General features: G+C 41.1%; 1 protein-coding gene across 5 annotated transcripts in view; it reads left to right on the top strand.

The window, feature by feature from the left end:
* Positions 1 to 19,997, top strand: part of LOC137423459 (myocardin-related transcription factor A) — a 175,704-nt gene that overhangs the window by 108,052 nt on the left and 47,655 nt on the right. For all 5 annotated transcript variants that reach the window (XM_078774200.1, XM_068110657.2, XM_068110655.2 and 2 more), the window contains 6 exons: positions 984 to 1,039; positions 1,595 to 1,670; positions 2,550 to 2,711; positions 12,463 to 12,638; positions 17,042 to 17,275; positions 17,870 to 18,111. In XM_078774200.1, coding sequence (XP_078630326.1) covers positions 984 to 1,039; positions 1,595 to 1,670; positions 2,550 to 2,711; positions 12,463 to 12,638; positions 17,042 to 17,275; positions 17,870 to 18,111 — 946 coding nt within the window. The remainder of the gene's footprint in view (positions 1 to 983; positions 1,040 to 1,594; positions 1,671 to 2,549; positions 2,712 to 12,462; positions 12,639 to 17,041; positions 17,276 to 17,869; positions 18,112 to 19,997) is intronic.

The following is a 19,997-nucleotide window of genomic DNA, read 5'->3' as shown; positions in this document are numbered from 1 at the left end:
GAAGGTACCGCAAAAATGGCTGAACCGATCGCAACAATATTTTGGGTGGGTAATCCTGAGATCTCCTGTAGTGAAATAGGGTATATTGTTTTTCCAATTTCAGCTTTGGCCTCCAGCATTTTCAGGTTTGGACTCCCGCATAACGTTATTTTCCCGGGTGCTGCACAAACAGCTGCACCGATCGGACTCGGTGACCTCGGACAAAGACCTTTTATAAGGACATGGGTTGAATCCCTGCTTGAGAGAATGCCAACCCCCTCCCCGCCATCACGGTCGTCTCTCCAACTCTCAATCCCACGAGATATGCGGAAAGGACGACCCAAAACCAATTATCTTCTTTTTGATTCGTATATAAACATCATTAAAAGTAAATAATGACCTCGGCCAAAATTCAAATGACGTGAGTTTAATCTCTACATGAGAGAATTCCACATAGCTATTTTTGGTGGTGGATACGCTAACAGATCGCTGGCTTGCCAAATATCTTGCCAAAGCGTAACACCTATCGGCTCAAAATCCTTTTAACTGTTGACTTGGTAGTTTTTACAATGAAGGAAACATTAACAATGTTGTTAAAAGTTTATTTTGTGATTAATTTGTGATTGGAGTTATGTTGTTTGGAATTATGTTGTCTAAACGTGAAGTTATGTTGTCTAAACGTGAACTTCGTGGATCCCAATATGCAGATTTGCCATGGAGCCACGATCGATGTGTCTATACGTGAATGTACCCGTTTGTTTGCGAACGGGTACGATTTTCATGGAAGTCCTTCACGAACTTGCTGTCCATGTCTGATATGCGACTGAAGGTGCCATTGGAATGTGGAATTTATTGGTTTCATGCTTTAGCATTCGCCGTATCTGCATTGACTGTTTGCTTCTGGCCTCTCACCCGTGTGGAGCATGGGTATCTCAATAGTTGAGTGAAATAAAACAAATCCTTTTCTGTTGTCTTTTTTATTATTATTCTCCTCCTTCTTTCAGCCTTGAAGAGTCCTGCTGCATTCTATGAACAGCGAAAAAGCTTGGAGAGAGCAAGGGTATGGTGCATGCCAGCTTGGCACAGGCACAACAATGTCACGGGCACACATGATGTTTTGCTTAAAATAAGCCGGAGTGGATATATCTGAATTATAACGTAATGTCTACACACCTGAGTTTCTGGTGAATAACACATTTCTAGAAAACAATACTTCCTTGTCTTCTCTTGTAGTTACTTTGCTTCTTTTCCAACCATTGACTTTTCAGCCCGACGAGGTTTATTCCCCTTTTCACAAACACAATGGCATGTACATGTAGATTTTGACTTCATTTCATCAAGCATCATGATGTACATGCAACATTCAATACTTTTTTGAAATCTCTTTGATTTGTCAATTAAGCATTAATGAAAGCCAAGTAAATATATAGGAAGGAAGAATCGAGGAAGGAAGGAAGGAGGAAGAAAGCATGAAAGCCAATTTGAGATATTTATCTCATGAAGCTTGCTGTTGTTTATCTATTGGGAATGAGAAGTAGCCCTGAATTGAAAATCATTGCGTGTAAAGCGTGAGTGGTGACTGCGCCCCTGACTTGTATGTTGTTTTTCCTTATAGACGGAGGATTACTTAAAACATAAAATCCGGAGCAGGCCAGAACGTTCGGAACTGGTGAAAATGCACATCTTGGAGGGTAAGACATCATGCTGTGCTTTAGATTTACTTGTAAGCAGGTGGTAATGATGTTGAGATGGTTTTCATTACCAAGACAGGTGGCCAGTTTGTCAGTACCAGCCTCACACCATTTGCAAGTTGAAATCCATTCCTGCCCCTAATCTTAGTCGTTACCTGACTAAAGGCTAATGAAAATACTTCCCTTTTTTCTACAAGATCAAGGCTCATGGAAGAAATTTCTACTGTGTGGAACTGAGTTAGCTCCACTGTATGTCTTTCCCACATTATAGTCCATGACAGGTGTTGTGCTCACTGAATTTATTTTAGGTTACTTTTGATAGGATTTATGGATTGTCAAGTCTACTCGATGATTGTTCATGTATAATATTCAAGTCTGCTTAATATCAATAGTACGGTTGATTATTGAACTAAGTTGATTTATGATCTCGGCCTCATCCAGATTCCTCTCTCAAACTCAAACCCATTTAAAATCTGATTGATAATTGAGCAGAAAACACGATGTTGAGGAAGTCAGAAATGTATGGTAAATGTATGGTAATGAATGTAATGCTACTGTTGTGTGTGTGTGTGTGTGTGTGTGTGTGTGTGTGTGTGTGTGTGTGTGTGTGTGTGTGTGTGTGTGTGTGTGTGTGTGTGTGTGTGTGTGTTTGTTTGTTTACAACGATAAGGTCTTCCTTTGCCGAGATCTGAGGGGGGTGGGAGGTGTGGGCAGCCAAATTAACACAGCCCCTCCTTCCCCCCACCAGCCAAATTAACCCCCCAAATAGCCCAACCCAGATAGAGTTAAGAGAAGCTAATAATGATTGTGTTCTTAAGTAAATTTTGCACCATAATTTAAACCTTTTTTCTTCTCTAAACTACGACCCTCTTTACTCAGACACATCTGTGGAGCCATCATTGCAAGCCACGCAACTTAAGTTGAAACGGGCACGCTTAGCTGATGACCTCAATGAAAAGATTGCGCAACGGCCAGGGCCCATGGAACTTGTCCAGAAGAACATCCTGCCAGTAGATTCTACACTCAAGGAAGCTATTAAAGGTGTGGTAAAGATATTTGAGCAGTTTTATAGAGACCTGAGGAAAAAATTCAGTGAGTGCATAATGAGATATTTGGAACGTTGCTTTTAGTTGCTTTGTTTTTTTTTTTCCTCATGTTCTCTCCTCCCATTGCTTAATTTACCTGAATTTTAGTTTTGGCTTTGATATATGATTTGTCCTGATTGGCCCGTTCTCCCCCCCGCCCACCCACACTGGGAGACGGGGTTTTGCAATCACTTGTGTGTATGTATGTGTGTGTCGTGTCGTTTTGCCATTTGAGATTTTGTCATAAAATTTTAATCAAACCTTCATTTTGAGAATATGGAGAAAAATAATTCATAATTGGTTAAAATGTCAAAGGGCAAAGACACAGTGAGTAGAAATAGCCCTCACCAGTCCGTCCACCACGCGTCAGCACAAGACGGCAAGATTTTTTTTTAATCGCTTTGGTGTTTCTTTATTTATTTACCATTTGAGCTTCAGTGTCTGCACAGGCCTTACGTATTTTATCAATTAAGCTTTTGTCATAAATTTTTCAACAAATCTTTATCTTACTATAATTCACCAAATGTCCGTCCGTCCATTCGAACGGGAGAGGGAAGAAGAAGTAAAAAAGGGAAGTATTTCAAAACAAATTCTTACAAGAAAGTGAAGTACATAACATGCCATTTATTAAGGCTGATGCATGCTTCCGGCTGGAGCGATGCGGACTTATCAAAACTGACTCCCTTACACGCTCAATGTTTTGTGCCTTTCTTACTGATTTGGGTGCTCCTGGCGGTTTCTCTTTTAAAGTTGAACCTCTCCTCTCAAACTTCTGAACCCATAATTTGATAGCATGAACAGACAGCACATTTCCATGACGTTGAACATTGAAATGGAGCTTGAATTGACGTTGTGCAGCAGTTGCACGATCATTATTCCTGTAAAAAGCTTTGATAGTGAAAGCACGTTCTTCACCCAACCAGTTCCACATGGTCACTCAAGTGTTTTGCCTGCAAAAAAAAAACTAAATCGGTAAAAAAATAAGAATAATAAAAATGCATGTTATGTACTTCAATATCATGAATCAATTTATTTTGAAATACAATTTTTTTATTTCCTTCACACAAACTTCAAAAATGTCTTTCTGGCTCACCCTATATATATATATACATATATATACATATATATATATATATATATATATATATATATATATATATATATATATATATATATATATATATATATATATATATATATATATATATACATACAGTATATATATATATATATATATATATATATATATATATATATATAATTGACAGATGATCATTGATCACGTGTATATTTTACCATTTATTTTGTCATAATGTATAATTATGTCTGATAGTTTATCTTTAGTTACGTAAAACTATATTTATCAGTGTGTATCTCAGAATCCTATTGCTGTTTAATGTCTTTTTAGGTTCTATAACTTGTAATTGTACAAAATTTACCCAAATGGCTATCGAGTTCAAGTTCAAATAAACTATTCTTCTTCTCGGACTAGGTACTTAGCTATTGTTGGCAATCGGTTATGAAGCTTTGCCGGGAAGTGCCACAATGCATGACCATGGAAATCTTTATGCTACCAGGTGGTATGAATGATGTCCAAGGTTTTCAGGAAACATCTTGTGGCAGAAAACTATTTTGGTTTCATTTCTACATTATATGTTAGAACAGTGTGAGAAAGGGAGAGGGAAGAGCGATTTGAGAGAAAGTACCTGTTTTACCTTGAAATACAAAATCGTTTCGTGATTATAGAACTACATAACCCCACCCCACCTCCTCACTCCAAGAGTATTTAACTATAAAAGTTAACTATTTGATGGTTTTGGAACAATTTCAATTTGCACCACTTCTAACAATATTGGCTGAATAAAATTTTTGTACAGATGTTGAGGCTCGTGAAGAGCTCGATGATTGAATAATAAGGCAGATGGGAACAAATAAACAAGTGGCATATATGCAAGCAAAATTGGGTTTAAAGAATGGGGGAAGAAATATTGTGTTCAGCATGAGAGAAAATGATATGGTGAAGTGTTTGCAGAACTAGAAGGAACAAAGTGAGAGGCCAGGCTCAGAGCGATACGTCCATTGTTGATAGAAAAAGCAGAGAATGGATTGGAAGTTATTTAATGGGTTTGCTTTTTGGTGTTCTCAACTAAACCTCTTGCTCATGATGCAGTGAACCCAGGTTGTAAATCCAATACACCATATGTGTCTGCCCATCTGTCTACTAATCGTCCCTAATGGACTAGACTAGGTTTCTCCAAAGAAAAACTCCCCAGGATTACCAGAGTGTGAGGCAGACGTGGGCAGTGAGCACGGGAAAGTCACTGCTGTAATTTAGTTTGCACACCAATATTTTTGTGCAGTTATGTTCCCAAATAATAATGTGTAATGCTAGAGGTGTGTTCGTGACACAAAAAACACAGTGAATAAATGAAAAATATTGGGTTTAATGATTACAAGTGGGATGGGGACACAATAAGCAATTATGGTTTATGCTAGGCAAATACGGCTGATGCCTACTTCAACTAATCTTCAATCACACAGACTTGCATGTTAGAATATGGGACACAAGAGGAGGAGAAAGGTTGGGGGAAGGGGGGGGGAGGGGTGAGGGGGGGAGGAGTGAGAAATAACAGGAGGGGTAGAGGAAGGTAGGCTTCCCTCATTACGAGGCACTGTTAGATGGGTCTTGGCAACAAACGCCAAGCGAGCTGGTCGGGAGTGGAGGGTGCTAGTCGGTGCATTCCCAAACAGTGATGTAGCACGCAGTCTGAGCCTCCAACAAGGGCTGCAACTTGATTTCACTGCCGTTTCACACGACACAGGGAGAAATAAAATATAAAGAAAGTCCCCCCTTTTAGTAGGCACTCAGCTCTGGTCTCGACGAGCACTTGGTGGGGTCGCCTCGAACCACCGTGTGGGAAACGCACAAAATGGCGCGAATCGCCACACGGCACCTTAGCCACGAAGACAACGTGTCAGTTGAGCACCACCGCTCAGGAACACTGCCCTCCTCTGGTTGTTCCACGCTCCACAAGGCTCTGATTAGTCTCTCAGGCACACACGACACGAAGCACAACCGTCTTTTTCCAATCCAGAACAAAAGTAGCGAGAGTGATTAAAAATGTGACCGCCTGCGCCCAGCACCAGAATAAGAGAGCCAAAATGTGACCATCTGCCACGCAGCCAGTACGAGAGACATACCCTACCCCCTTCACCCCTTCCCCAACCTCTCTCCTCCTCTTGTGTCCCATATTCTAACATGCAAGTCTGTGTGATTGAAGATTAGTTGAAGTAGGCATCAGCCGAGAGAGAGAGAGAGAGAGAGAGAGAGAGAGAGAGAGAGAGAGAGAGAGAGACAGACAGACAGACAGACAGACAGACAGACAGACACTGCGGCCGTCCGCAACCATGCCCAGGACAGAGAGAGATAAAATGCTGTGACCAATCCCTGCGCCCCATCACATCAGTCCATCTCCCCGACCAATCATCCCCTTCAGGGCGGGGTTTCCTTGCCAATTGGCAAATGTTCAGGTCTCTTTCAGCATGACGATGTTGTGGGTGACTGGAGCTTTTTGTCGTTCGTAATGGCGGCCCTTTTTAGTTTAAATAAAACAGAAGGGAAAATCACAGGAGGCAATATATACTGGGAATTATTAATCTTACGCCCTATCTAACTAACACAAAAACCACCCTCCATGTGGTGACATGCAAACTCACTTAAGCTCAACGTTTACCCTGCTTATGTACCTCAAAATGGGCTTTCTACGCGTCACACGGTCCATGCTAAACTACACATTCTGAACTTTCCTAAGGTATTTAATGCCTACCCCCACAAACGTAACAATATGTATGGCATAGCGTCCCTTCCGGTGGGAGGGGGTATTGCAGGTTGTACTAAAATATGCAATTTCTGGGGGAATTAACCAGCCTCAGTGGTGTAATGGTTAGAGCGTCCGCTCTGATTCTGGGATGTCGACAGTTTAGAGTCTGTGAGGTTGACTGTGCTTTGTACGCACTTTTCATTTGATGTCATTATTTATTGATCATCCTCCCAATTGACAAACCTTTTTATTCTTGTCACAGCTCTTCAGATAAAGCAAATTATGTTTTATTCCACATTAAGTGATATTGCCGTGTGGACACGCCGGCACTTAGGAGAACGACACGCATCACTATGAACACACTTGGCGTTGCCCCCAACAAAACTGAGTGGTCTAACAGGCCCAATGGACCACTGGGCTGAGATGTTTTCATCACAAGATTCTCCTGCCCAATCTAACAGTCGTGGCTATCTTGTGGTTCTTTATGTGGAAATGGCAGAAAATGTCATCTTCATGCTAATAATGTACAATGTAATAAAATAATTATCCTATTGAACAAGTTATTAAACAAACGACACAAGGCACAAATCGAATGGGCCTTCACAAAAGATGAACTTCGAATGTGCACTGACCAGTGTTGGTAGCAGAAAGGAAATACCTTCCCAATAAAGCCATGGTTCCATATGAACCGATGATTTGTTGGGATCATGTGAAAACAAATCTTTGTGCACCCATAATTTGCCCGGAGCAATAACATAAACTACTGGAGCAGCATGAACCTGTGGTAAATACCAATTATGGGAGAGGTCAAGTCATAACTGGGAGGTGGGGTGAAGGAAGTATCCAATTCATGGCACTCCTCACGAAATAATCACCATTGATCCTGACCTCATGCGTGTATTCACAAAGTACATATACAGACATGGCAATATGTAAGCATCATTGACATTGACAATGATGTCAATGTTTATATTTAAAAATAAACATCATTGACAATGACACTTGCTCTTGAAGGGGGCTCCTCACAGTTCCATCCATGCAACAAAATATTTCACATTTATCAGCACGCTAAGGTTTCTCCTTTTGGAATGCTGTAATGTCCAGCCTTGGTGGCATAATGGTTCGAGCATCCGCTCTGAGTCTGGAAGGTCAGTGGTTTGAACACAGTCCAAATCTTACCAATGATTTTAAACGTGGGAGGTGATGCTTTCTTGCTTGAGGCTCAGCATTTTAAAAGGATAGAGTATGGGCAAACAACCATAAGTTGGTAATTATATTGGAGGCTTTTATGGGCCTAATGGCCTCCTCCTGCGTTGAAGATCATTGTAATGGTCTCCGTGTGAGTTCACTGCATCAAAGTTCCCAAAACCTTGATTTTTTTTTTCTATCCTCGTTAACTCCCTCCTTTCCCACCCCACCCCAATCCCTCCATTCAAATTTCCAGTTTCCCCTCCTTGGAGTTTCCTTTTTTATCCATCTTGTCCACCCCATGTGCCCTCTCCTGCCCTCAATTCCTACCCACACCTATTGTATGTCCAAGTCTCCCTCTGTTTTGGCCTTCAACTCTGCTGTTGGTGTTTCCCCCCTCTCTCTACTGTTCCTTTTGCATCCTGTTTTACATCCCTGCTTGCGTCCTGTTTTGTCTGTTACGTTCTGACGCGTTCAATGTACTACCTTTTCCACGAGCCTTGACTATGTATACATAAAGGAATCATAGATTGTTGTCGACGTGCTCAAAATGTCTCAATTTTTTTTGTCCATTCTACATGCTGATTCTTCCATGTCGTCTTATTCATTATTGGAGTGGATTCTCATTACAATTGGAGTCTCATTAGAGTGCATAGTTTATACATTCCAGTATTCAAAGGAGTTGAGATTTGTTAAAATAGGGGGTCTTGTGAAAATGAAATGAGGAGGTTTTTTATTTTGGGGGGTTTGGGAGGGTTCATCAACTCAGCAGCTTAAACATCGCCTATTACACATCATACTTTCTCAATTATACATGCATGGAGCAGTTTATAAATATTGAGAGAGTGGATGCTAAATTTGCATAGCTATTCGCATAGCACGATGTCATAGAATCATCAAAATTGAGCAACAGGTTTGGAATTTTGAAAATTATTTACAAAAATAACAAGTGTACCTTCAAAATATTTATCATTCAAGATAAACATGATATTAATTGACACAAACGTCAGGAATAGGATTTACATCAGGGAGTCTTAACCTGGGGTGTACGCACCCCTTTAGGGCACGAAATATCATTTCTGGGGGTGCGAAACATGCTGGCCAGTTCATAAAGGAGTGCTTTAAAGGAATGCTAAGAATCTAATTCTAAGTCTTTAATTCTAAGACCTGTCCTAAGTCATTGATTTTTGACAAGGGGTGCGAGAAAATATTCTGAGAACCAAAGGGGTGCGGGCACCAAAAAAGGTTAAGATCCACTGATTTACATCGAAGAAATGTGGAGCAGCAAACTTTTAGCTGTCTAAATGGACCAACTTCTAACCACTTTTTTGCCTTTTTGGTGCTTTTTTGCAAACTCCAAGCGGGCTTTCATGTGTCTTTCACTGAGGAGAGGCTTCCGTCTGGCCACTCTGCCATAAAGCCCAGATCGGTGGAGTGTTGCAGTGATGGTTGTCCTTCTGGAAGTTTCTCCCATCTCCACACAGGATCTCTGGAGCTCAGCCAGAGTGACCATCGGGTTCTTGGTCACCTCTCTTACCAAGGCCCTTCTCCCCCGATTGCTCAGTTTGGCCGGGCGGCCAGCTCTAGGAAGAGTCCTGGTTGTTCCAAACTTCTTCCATTTAAGAACTACTAGGGCATGCCCGTACTATATCTATATCTAAAATTATATCCCCCCCCTCTATTTACATGAAATGGTTTGGTCCAAAGCGAACGGCTTGCGAGTGGTGACAATCCCCCCCCTCTATTTACATGCAATGGTTTGGTCCAAAGCGAACGGCTTCCGGAGTTTGGTAAAGAAATCGCCATCGCGTGCACAAACGCGCAGGAAAGCGAATGAATCGCAAATTCGTTTTTATTAGTTGTAAAACATAGTTTAACGCCAACATAGTTTGCAAACGTGAAATAAATGAATACGCTCTCAAATGTGCCATCCGAGGCAGAGTGTGCCCGCCACGTTCGGCACACGCGATCGTTCGCTGCTCTCTGATTGGTTGAATCGTTTTTTGGACATAGCTCGGTAAGTAATTGTCCGATTAATATGAAACCTTGAAAAGGCACATCCTCGGGTCCCCAGCAATATACCTGGCAAGTTAAAAGTATATCGGACCCGTGGTTGTCGAGAAACAGCGGTCACAGACAAACGTACAAACGTACAAACGTACAGACAGAGATTACTGGAATTATAGATAGATGGAGGCCACTGTGCTCTTGGGAACCTTCAATACAGCAGAATTTTTTTCGTAGGCTTCCTCAAATCTGTGCCTCGACACAATCCTATCTCTGAGCTCTGCAGGCAGTTCCTTCGACCTCATGGCTTGGTTTTTGCTCTGATATGCATTGTCAGCTGTGAGACCTTATATAGACAGGTGTGTGCCTTTCCAAATCATGTCCAATCAATTGAATTTCCCACAGGTGGACTCCAATCAAGGTGCGGAAACATCTCAAAGATGATCAAGAGAAATGGGAGGCACCTGAGCTAAATTTCAAGTGTCATAGCAAAGGATATGAATACTTATGTAAATGTGAGATTTCAGTTTTTTCTTTTTAATAAATTTGCAAAACTTTCTAAAATCCTGTTTTCTCTTTGTCATTATGGGGTATTGAGTGTAGATTGATGAGGGGAAAAAAAGAATTTAAACGATTTCAGCATAAGGCTGCAACATAACAAAATGTGAAAAAAGTGAAGGGGTCTGAATACGTTCTGAATGCACTGTATCTAATCGTAACACTAATACCTTCGTAGTGACTGCAAATTTACAGGAGGTTAAAATATATCATCTTCTATGTATTAAAGTAGCGGCAGTTTTGTGTCCGTCCGTCACGCTACGTCATTACGTCTGTGATGTCATTACGGGGTACGACAGCGTATGACGGCTGACTCCACCGACCGACATTTTAATTTATATGCCATACAGGCCGAACATGTCTTCGAAGCGGTTGAACCTGTTGTGTGTTTTTACACACGGACAGCTGTACGTTGCAGCGAGTAGAGTACTACGCTATTTGACTTTCGGTCCTGTAATTTTTTTATTTTTATGAAATAACTAAAAATGAAATACAAAAATATCTAATCTACACAAGTATTGAACCCCTTGAGCCGATACTCCATAGAAGCACCTTTGGCAGTGATTACAGCCTTGTGGCTTTTTGGGTATGTCTGTATCAGCTTTGCACATCTGGATTTGGGGAGTTTCACCCATTCTTCCTTGCAGATTTACTCAAGCTCTGTCAAGTTGGATGAGGAGCCTTGGTGAACAGCAATCTTCAAGTCTATACAAAGATTCTCAATGGGATTCAAGTCTGAGCTTTTGCTGGGCAACTCAAGAACTTTCATGTTCTTGTTTTGAAGCCATTCCAGTGGTGCTTTGATTGAATGATTGGGGTCATTGTCCTGTTGAACTGTAAATCTTTGCCGCAATCCAAGGTCTTCTGCACTCTGAAGCAGGTTCTCCTCAAGGATTTATCTGTATTTGGCTCTATTCATTGTTCCTTCCATCCTTACAAGTCTCCCAATCCCTGCTGCTGAAAAGCATCCCCATAGCGTGATGCTGCCACTACCATGCTTCACAGTAGGGATGGTGTAAGATGGGTGATGAGCTGTGCTAAGTTTCTGCCAGACATAGCACTTTGCATTCAGACCACCAAAGAGTTCAATTTTAGTCTCATCTGACCACAGAATATTTTGCCTCATGCTCTGAGTCACGTGCCTTCTTGCAAACTCCTGGTTTGCTGTCCTGTGCCTTTTTCTCAGGAGTGGCTTCCTTCTGGTCACTCTCCCATAAAGCCTAGATTTGGCAAGTTCTGCAGAGACTGTTGTTCTTCCGGCAGGTTCTTCCATCTCTGCCAGGGAATTCTGTAGTTCTGTCATCGTGATGATTGGGATCTTGTTCGCTTCTCTGACCAAGGTTCTTCTTGCCAAGTTGCTCAGTTTGGTCGGACAGCCAGCTCAAGGAAGAGTCTGGGTATTTCCATATTCTTTCCATTTCCTAATGATGGAGCTCACTGTGCTCTTGGAAACTTTCAACACTCTCGAATTTTTTTTACCATTCCCTAGATCTATGTCTCTGCACAATTCTATCTCAGAGTTCTATGGACAGTTCCTTGGACTTCATGGAAGAGTTGCTGCTCTGACATGCCCTGTCAACTGTGGAACGTTATATAGAAAGGTGTGTTTCTTTCTCAATCATGTCCAATCAATTGAATTGGCCACAGGAGGACTCCAATCAAGTTGTAGAGACTTCTTAAGGATTATCAAAGGATGTTGGATGCACTTGACCTCAATTTGGAGTGTAATAGTAAAGGGGTTGAATACTGATTGACTCAAGACATTTCACCCTTTCATTTTTAATTGATTTGTAAAATTTTATGAAAAAAATAAAAATTCCACTTTGACACATGGGGGTATTTTGTATATATCAGTGACAAAAAAAAAATCTCAATCTAATCCATTTTAAATTCAGGCTGTAACCCAACAAAATGTAAAAAAAAAAAAGTCAAGGCATGTCAATACTTAATGAAGGCACTGTATGTTTATGATATATAAACATTTTTGTGTGTGCACATGTACATAGCGTATTTTTGTCAACCATTAGTTGATAAACCTTTTTCTCTGGGTCACGTTTTCAGGAAATATCTAAATATACTGATGTGTTGCGATCCGGCAATACCGGTACTAGTTCTGTGTTTGTTACCCGGCAGTGGTCCAGGTGGAGTACCCAAAATCGTCAGATGATTTTACGTATCCAGACGAAGACAGCAGTGATGTGCCATCGCCTGAGCAGCCAGCCAGCCAAGAGTCGCAGAGTTCTGTGCCATCTCCTCCCGACTTGCCTCAACCTGAGCCCTTCTCACTGACTGCCTCATCCACCATTCAGGTACAGTTGGTGCTGTTTTTGTGTATTGTGCAAGCTGTAGAACTTGCTCAATTGCCTGTCATAACGCAGATGTTTTGGATTTCTTGCTCTTAAAGTCACCTTTGTTGGACAATTTTCCATGTCTAAGGCCAGATAGACTAAGCTATGTGGAGCAGCTGAATGAGATTGGTCATGTTGTCTGAAAATTGACATATTCATCATTTTTTATTGTCTGTATCATGTTGTGAAGAGAGTTTGCGAGTCTGTATCATCTGTATTAACTCCCCCCTGCCCCCCTCCCATAATCCTTCTGGCACTGCCACCCTTCCCCACCTCCCTCTTTCTATCCCTCCCCCTCTCTTCCCATCCCACCCCTTGCTCTTAAGACTTAAGGTCACCTTTGTTAGACAATTTTCCATCTCTTCCATTGGATTCTCCACAGCTAATTGGATGCTCACAAAAGCAAGACTTGGCAGCCTCTCAAAATTTACTTCCAAACAAATAGTTTAATATACTTCTTAATGGGTAATTAAGAAAAATAAAGGATGCCAAGTGATAATTTGATAATTAGATTGATTATTTCTTGGTTATTGAAATTTGAGTTTCTCGAGGAGCTTGGAGTCACGTTGACATATCATATATGCAAAAGATGGGGAACAAGTTGAGAAAAAGAATGGGAGAATGAAAAGACAAGGAAATGTTTGAATGGCAAGGGGTAAAAATGTACAGGAGGTTGGAAGGAGACAGGAAGAGTTAGCCTGTCTAGTATTCCTATCTTCGGACATTGTTCATGATGCTGTGATCTCAGGTTCAAATCCAATACTTGTTGTCCCCAGGTTTTTTGAAAAGTATGTGGGGATATTGTAATCGGCTCCGTTCATCTGTCTGTCCGTCTGTCCGTCATGCTATTTCCTTTTAAACGGTTGGGCAGACATTCACCAAACTTAGTAATTATGATCACCACATGGCAAGAAGGTGAAAGAGCAATGTCGGGGTGGGGTCAAAAGGTAAAATACCGAAAAAATGCAATTGCGAGCGCGTTTTTAAACATTTTAAAATAAAACTCTGTATATGTAATCAACATTTAGTGACCCATGATATATGTAACGATTTTTTGGGATTTGACCTCAGGTTCATGACCCAGTTGGTGGGGACTTGGGGGACACAGGGCTTAAAACTAAAAAATATTTTTAAAACCTCAATTTGATATTGTGTCATTCCTGGTGGAACTTTTTGCCATCTTTGAACGTTGTGTTAGGTGGGAAGCATGGGATTTGCGATGGCGTGCCATCGACTTCATTCTAGTTACCCTTACCAGAGGAGAGGGTATTGCATTTGGGTCCATTTGTTACTTGTGAAAATCGAAGATTTTTCAACGATATTGGTTGGTCTTATGCGTTATTCTGTCTGTATGTCTGTCAGTCGCCTACAGGTCACAATTTTCAACCGATCTTCACGAAACTTCACCAAATGGTCGAGTTGGTCATAAGCAAGAAGCCTTTTGTTTTTGGGATCAATAGGTCAACATGGGCCAAAAGGTCAAGATAGACCAAATTTCTAAAATCCTAAATTTTCATCCGATTAACTTGAAATTTTAGGAGGATTTGCATTCCAGATCACTGAATTCAACCACCAATTATTTTTGAGGTAATCATAGGGCAACAACTTATTTTAGGGATTTCGCAAGTATCGTGCTATGCATGACATATTTCTTGTTACTTGTGAAAATCAAAGATTTTTCAACTATATTGGTTGGTCTTGTGCGTTATTCTGTCTGTCTGTATGTCAGTCGCATACAGGTCACAATTTTCAACTGATCTTCACGAAACCTCGCCAAATGGTAGAGTTGGTCATAAGCAAAAAGCCTATTGTTTTGGGTGTCAAAAGGTCAATAGGTCAACATAGGCCAAAGGTCTCCAACTTTGTCGGATTTCTAAAATGCTCATTTTTCATCAGATTGACTTGAAATTTTAAGAGGATTTGCATATGTTGACACTGAATTCAACCACCAAGTATTTTTGAGGTCAACATATGCCAAAAGGTCAACATAGGCCAAATTTCTAGAATCCTCAATTTTCATCCAATTAACTTGAAATTTGAAGAGGATTTTCATATCTAGACACTGAATTCAACCACCAAGTATTTTTGAGGTCAACATTCGCCAAACGGTCAACATAGGTCAAATTTTTTAAATCCTCAATTTTCATCTGATTAACTTGAAATTTTATGAGGATTTGCATACTAGGTCACTGAATTGAACCACCAATTATTTTTGAGGTCATCATAGGCCAACAACTTATTTTACGGATTTTGCAAGCATCGTGCTATGCACGACATAGTTCTTGTTTGTTTGTTTGTCCACACAGAATGTGCTCACATGGGCCACAATTGCCACCTAGTGGTAGCCAGTAGTACACGTTATTTTTTTTCAACCGAGTACCTCTATAAAGTATGTACAAATAGAATGTGAGTACTGTACATCCATAAAATACTTACTATAAAACCACACAAAATAAGTCTGGGCAAGGGTATGCAATCTTCGATTGCTCTTTCCCATTTATACTTCATTAATGTCCTTGTATTTAATGTAAAAGTGCACCATTTTCAATGTCCTACATGGGATATTGGTACAGACTCTTGCATGGGAATTAGCTCACCGTGGAAGAAGAAAAATGAGGTGAAAGTGGGTGTAGAGGTGGAGGGTGGGTGTCATGTATAGAATACCATCAAGGAAAGAGAGTGGGGTATGGGTGGGTATCAGGTATGTACGGGTTCAAATTCCGCCATTTTTGTTTCTGTAATATGTTGATGGTCCCCGATCCTCTTAGAATAAATGGTGGTCTCTGCAGCTAGGTTGTCACCCCCTCGCTAGATGGCTTGCTAATATCCTCAAACTTCAGTGAAATATATCGAAACAATTGATCCAGCTTTATAAATGCATTTGGAGTTTGTCTGTGCTGAAGTGGTGGTGGGTGAAATAGTCCAACTTTTAGCTTGATGGTGAGAGTAGTTTGGTGTATTGTGGTTAAAATAACTGGCTGACAAATACGTATATCTTCACTGTTTGATAGTCCTAATGTAAGACAATTGTCACCTTTCAACATCGGCAAACTTGAATATGTGTGCATAAGACCCAATGTCCTCATTTTAAGTGCATGTATACTCAAAGGCAAAAGTTATTGTGACACACAAACAACAAACAGAATCAGTGTTAAACTTTTACTGCCGCGAATGAAATGTTATTACATGGAAAGACAAATGTTTCAAGGTATGGTAACGATCAACAGTCCATAAGAACAGTGCACCTGGCATATGCAAATGAGCCACAACACAAGAGGGGGTTCACAAGCAAGTTCACACAGTCAGTAGCGAGTGTGTCCACCTTGTGCATTGATGCAGGCCTGGCACCTTCGCCTCATTGAGGCCACTAAACGTCGATGAAAGTCCTTGGGAAGATCATTCCATATCCGAGGAAGGATTTGGTGGAGTTCCTGCAGCGTTTTTGGAGGATTCGGATGACGTCGTAAATTTGGAATTTCATCCCAGACGTGTTCAATGGGTGACAAATCAGGGGATCTTGCAGGCCAGGGTAACACATTAACATTGTTCTGATTAAGATACTGCTGTACAACTCGAGCAACGTGTGGTCTGGCATTATCGTGTTGAAACGTCACTCTAGGGCCGTTCTGTTGCAAAAATGGTAAAGCGGCCATTTGCAAAATCTCGTCTCGGTACCTCACAGCATTCAAGTTCCCCTCAATCACAATCATTGGCGTTCTTGCTGCAGCTGTTATCCCACCCCAGATCATAACGCCCCCACCTCCAAAACGATCCCCTTCCAGAACACATGGCCTGATGTAACGTTCACCTGTGCACCTGTAGACACGTGTCCTACCGTCAGCTCGGTGAAGCTGTGCCAAATGGTGTTTCTATGGACGTTGAACCGACGAGCAACATCACGCTGCGAGGTACCAGACTGAAGCATACCTATAGCTCTCCATCTGTCATTTTCCCCGAGGCGTGGCATGTCGAACTTATTCCAGAACGATGAATAGAGGTGTTTTTCTGACTTCTGCACTTCTTAAGACTGCATTGAGTGGAAATGATAAGCGTCTGGTTGTCTGGCCTTTTAAAGTGAACATTGCTGGCCATTTTTCTCGAATATGTCATGCTTCTTGCAAATTTCATGCAATTCGAACAACAACTGCTTGGTTGCGTTTCTTCGACCATTTTAACACACTCTTTCTCTGGTTCAAATCCAAAAATTCATTCACAAGATTACCAATGAAAAAATTCCATGTCGCACTAACTTTTGCCTCTGAGTATATTTCAATCGGCATTTTCATATTGAATATTTTAATGCTTTTGCTGTAAAATTTGGTTTTTGATAATTTTTAAAAATCCTTTTCTTCTGACTCCAACAGTATCGACCACAGGTCACAGGATTGAATGAATGGGTGAACGCAACGGTACCCACAGTAACATTACAGCAACTCTCTCCATCTCCACCTCCACCTCCTCCACCTCCACCTCCACCTCCACCTCCTCCACATCCTCGACTTCCTTTTAGTCCTGCAACTTTGTTCCGTGCGCCACAATGTAGCCAAGCAGCACCTCTCCAGGTCAACATAGTGGCCAAGTCCTTGTCATCACTCAAGGTATGCATGTCAGTTTATCAAATTTGCATGAATTCAAATCCTCTTACCTGTACAGTGTACATCCTCAATCCAATTTTTACTCCCATACATTTGTCATACTACCCGCAGCTATTTGCTTCCCTTTGCTTGATGCCAAATCTAATTTGCGTCCAATTAGCAGCTAGAGAGAGGGACCTGCACATTGGCTTCTTGTCAAAGCACCAGGCATGATACCACTTGCAACTCTATTTTAAGCAATGAGTCAACAACTTGCCAGGCCGGAGCTTGCACTCTTATTTTGTGTCGTCCTCTAATAACCACTTAACATAGCAGACTTTTTTAGTTTTGTGTTCCAACATTGTACGCCAAAACTTTATTTTGTTTCCCATGGGTGGGGTAGGTTGTACGGGCATCGCATACACTTTAAAAGTATATTCTGTGAGTATTGGCCTTGAGTGATCCTCTTGTGTTGGTTGCTTTCAATGCTTGGCATAACCTGAATTAGTCGTTTTCACATGAAAGTGAAATTGGTACTTTGTAGATGTGCATTTTATACTTTACAATTAAAAAGTGGTTCACATTTGACCTTGTTGTGCCTTGTGCTTGCTTACACAGAATCGTGGGCAGTCTGACAAGAGCCTTCGCAGTAAGAAGCAGAAAGAATCAAAGTCCAAAGTAAAGAAGCTCAAGTACCACCAGTACATCCCACCAGATCAGAAAACAGATCAGGCACCTCCGTCCATGGACATCGCTTACTCGCGCTTGCTCCAGCAACAGCAACTATTTCTGCAATTACAGATCATGACACAACAGCAGCAACATTATAACTACCAAACTATCCTTCCAGCACTGCCGAAGTGGGTTAATTTCTTCTTTATTCCTGTATTATTAGTGTCTTAAAACTCACTGTAGTTTTACCCTCAAGTTTTCCATATTGTTAGTGGTTCAATATGTTTAGGTGTGGTCGGCATTCAAAATCACATACTGTATACCAAACTCGATTTTAGACTTGTTTGTTCCCAGAAAGCCTTTTTATGCCTCCGCAGCCAAAGGCATTGTTTTTGGGGTGTTTGTCTGGCTGGGAGTCGTCTGTCCATCTGTGCGTGCATGCATCCATAGAAAATTTTTGTTACCGTGATAACTTGTGAACTGCAGAAGGTATTTTGACCAAACTTGGTGCAAGTATGTACCAAGATGAAAATATGAACTGATAAAGCCTCAGTCACACTGGATCGTACGTTTTCTGGATTGTGCGATTTGTGGCAATTTGGCCGAGGTACTACCAATTGGCAATGTTTGTTACGATCTCCATTTGCGATTGCATACTGCGATTGCTCTTAAGACTGGTGGTAGGTCATCGTACGATTGGTGGTACGCGTGGTCGTGCGATCACCAATGATTGGAGAAGATCGATCGCAAGATCAATCGTAGGTAATCGTGCGACTCGTGGTGGCGATCAGCGACCGATTGTACGATCAATCGTGGCGACCTGTGACCACTGCACGATTGATCGCAGCCAATCGCAGCCAGTCGCAGCCAGTCGTGAGATGGGTCGCTCGATCAGATCTAAAGGCTCGCGATTGTGCATCAGCATCAGTAGTCACATACCTCTCAAGGAGTACACTTCGTCAAACTTTTCAACTGAAACTATAATTCGCCATGCCTCCCAAGAAGGGAGCTGTGGCCTGGCAGCTTAGTTCTGCACATTACTTTATTGTGTTAAAGATTTTACTTTGACAAAGAACTTTGTTTGTGTATACATGTATTGATTTAATTTGTATTTAAAATAATAATTTTTTCCATTGTAATATAAACCAGTCATTTATTACTCGGGCCATACACACACAATAAAGACAACTAATTATTACTTTCTCTCCTGACATACCATGAAATAGCATGTTTATTGTACAAGTTCATTGCAAAATAGATATGCAAAAATAGATCATACACATAGCATATCTATATTATAATAGCCGTAGATGATTCTGTCTGTCTGTCTGTCTGTCTGTCTGTTGGGCGTCTGTCCGGGGTGTGGCTTACTCGGTTTGCAGAGTAGCTCCACCCATAGCTCCACCCATTCTGGGAGAGCCTTCATATAATTATAAACAAATATCCACCATTTTATTAACTCGCATAGCTTTGAGGCCTGTTTTGTAGGCCGGTGGTGTCTTGCTCTCTCTCCCAGTTTTATTTCAAATCAAATTCGATATATCATTTCATTTTTCACAGTCGCTAACATCGTTTTAGACTCGGTTGAAAAAAAACGGGAAGAAAATCCGATGAAAGTTGCCGTTTATAGAACGAAATGAATTCTCAAACGCCTGTAACTTCAAGGCCATTGAGTCTCTCTCACGCCTTTATCTCCAATCTAACTCACCATATGATTTCATTTTTATCGATGGTTTTAGACTCGGTGTCAGCAATAATTGAGAACATTCCACACACGCGGGAAAATGCAGAGATATATTTTTAAAAATCGCGTCATGGTGTATCATACACCGCCCAACATGACACTGACGGCAACGTGTCGATACATATTAAAAATTTGATATATCATTTCATTTTTCACAGTCGCTAACATAGTTTTAGACTCGGTTGAAAAAAAACGGGAAGAAAATCCGATGAAAGTTGCCGTTTATAGAACGAAATGAATTCTCAAAGGCCTGTAACTTCAAGGCCATTGAGTCTCTCTCACGCCTTTATCTCCAATCTAACTCACCATATGATTTCATTTTTATCGATG

Source organism: Myxine glutinosa, chromosome 3 (assembly GCF_964187855.1).
Source record: "Myxine glutinosa chromosome 3, kmMyxGlut1.1, whole genome shotgun sequence".
In the NCBI taxonomy this organism is placed as follows: Eukaryota; Metazoa; Chordata; class Myxini; order Myxiniformes; family Myxinidae; genus Myxine; species Myxine glutinosa.
The sequence above is the reverse complement of the archived record's forward strand: the minus strand, read 5'-3'. Positions and strand labels throughout refer to the sequence as shown.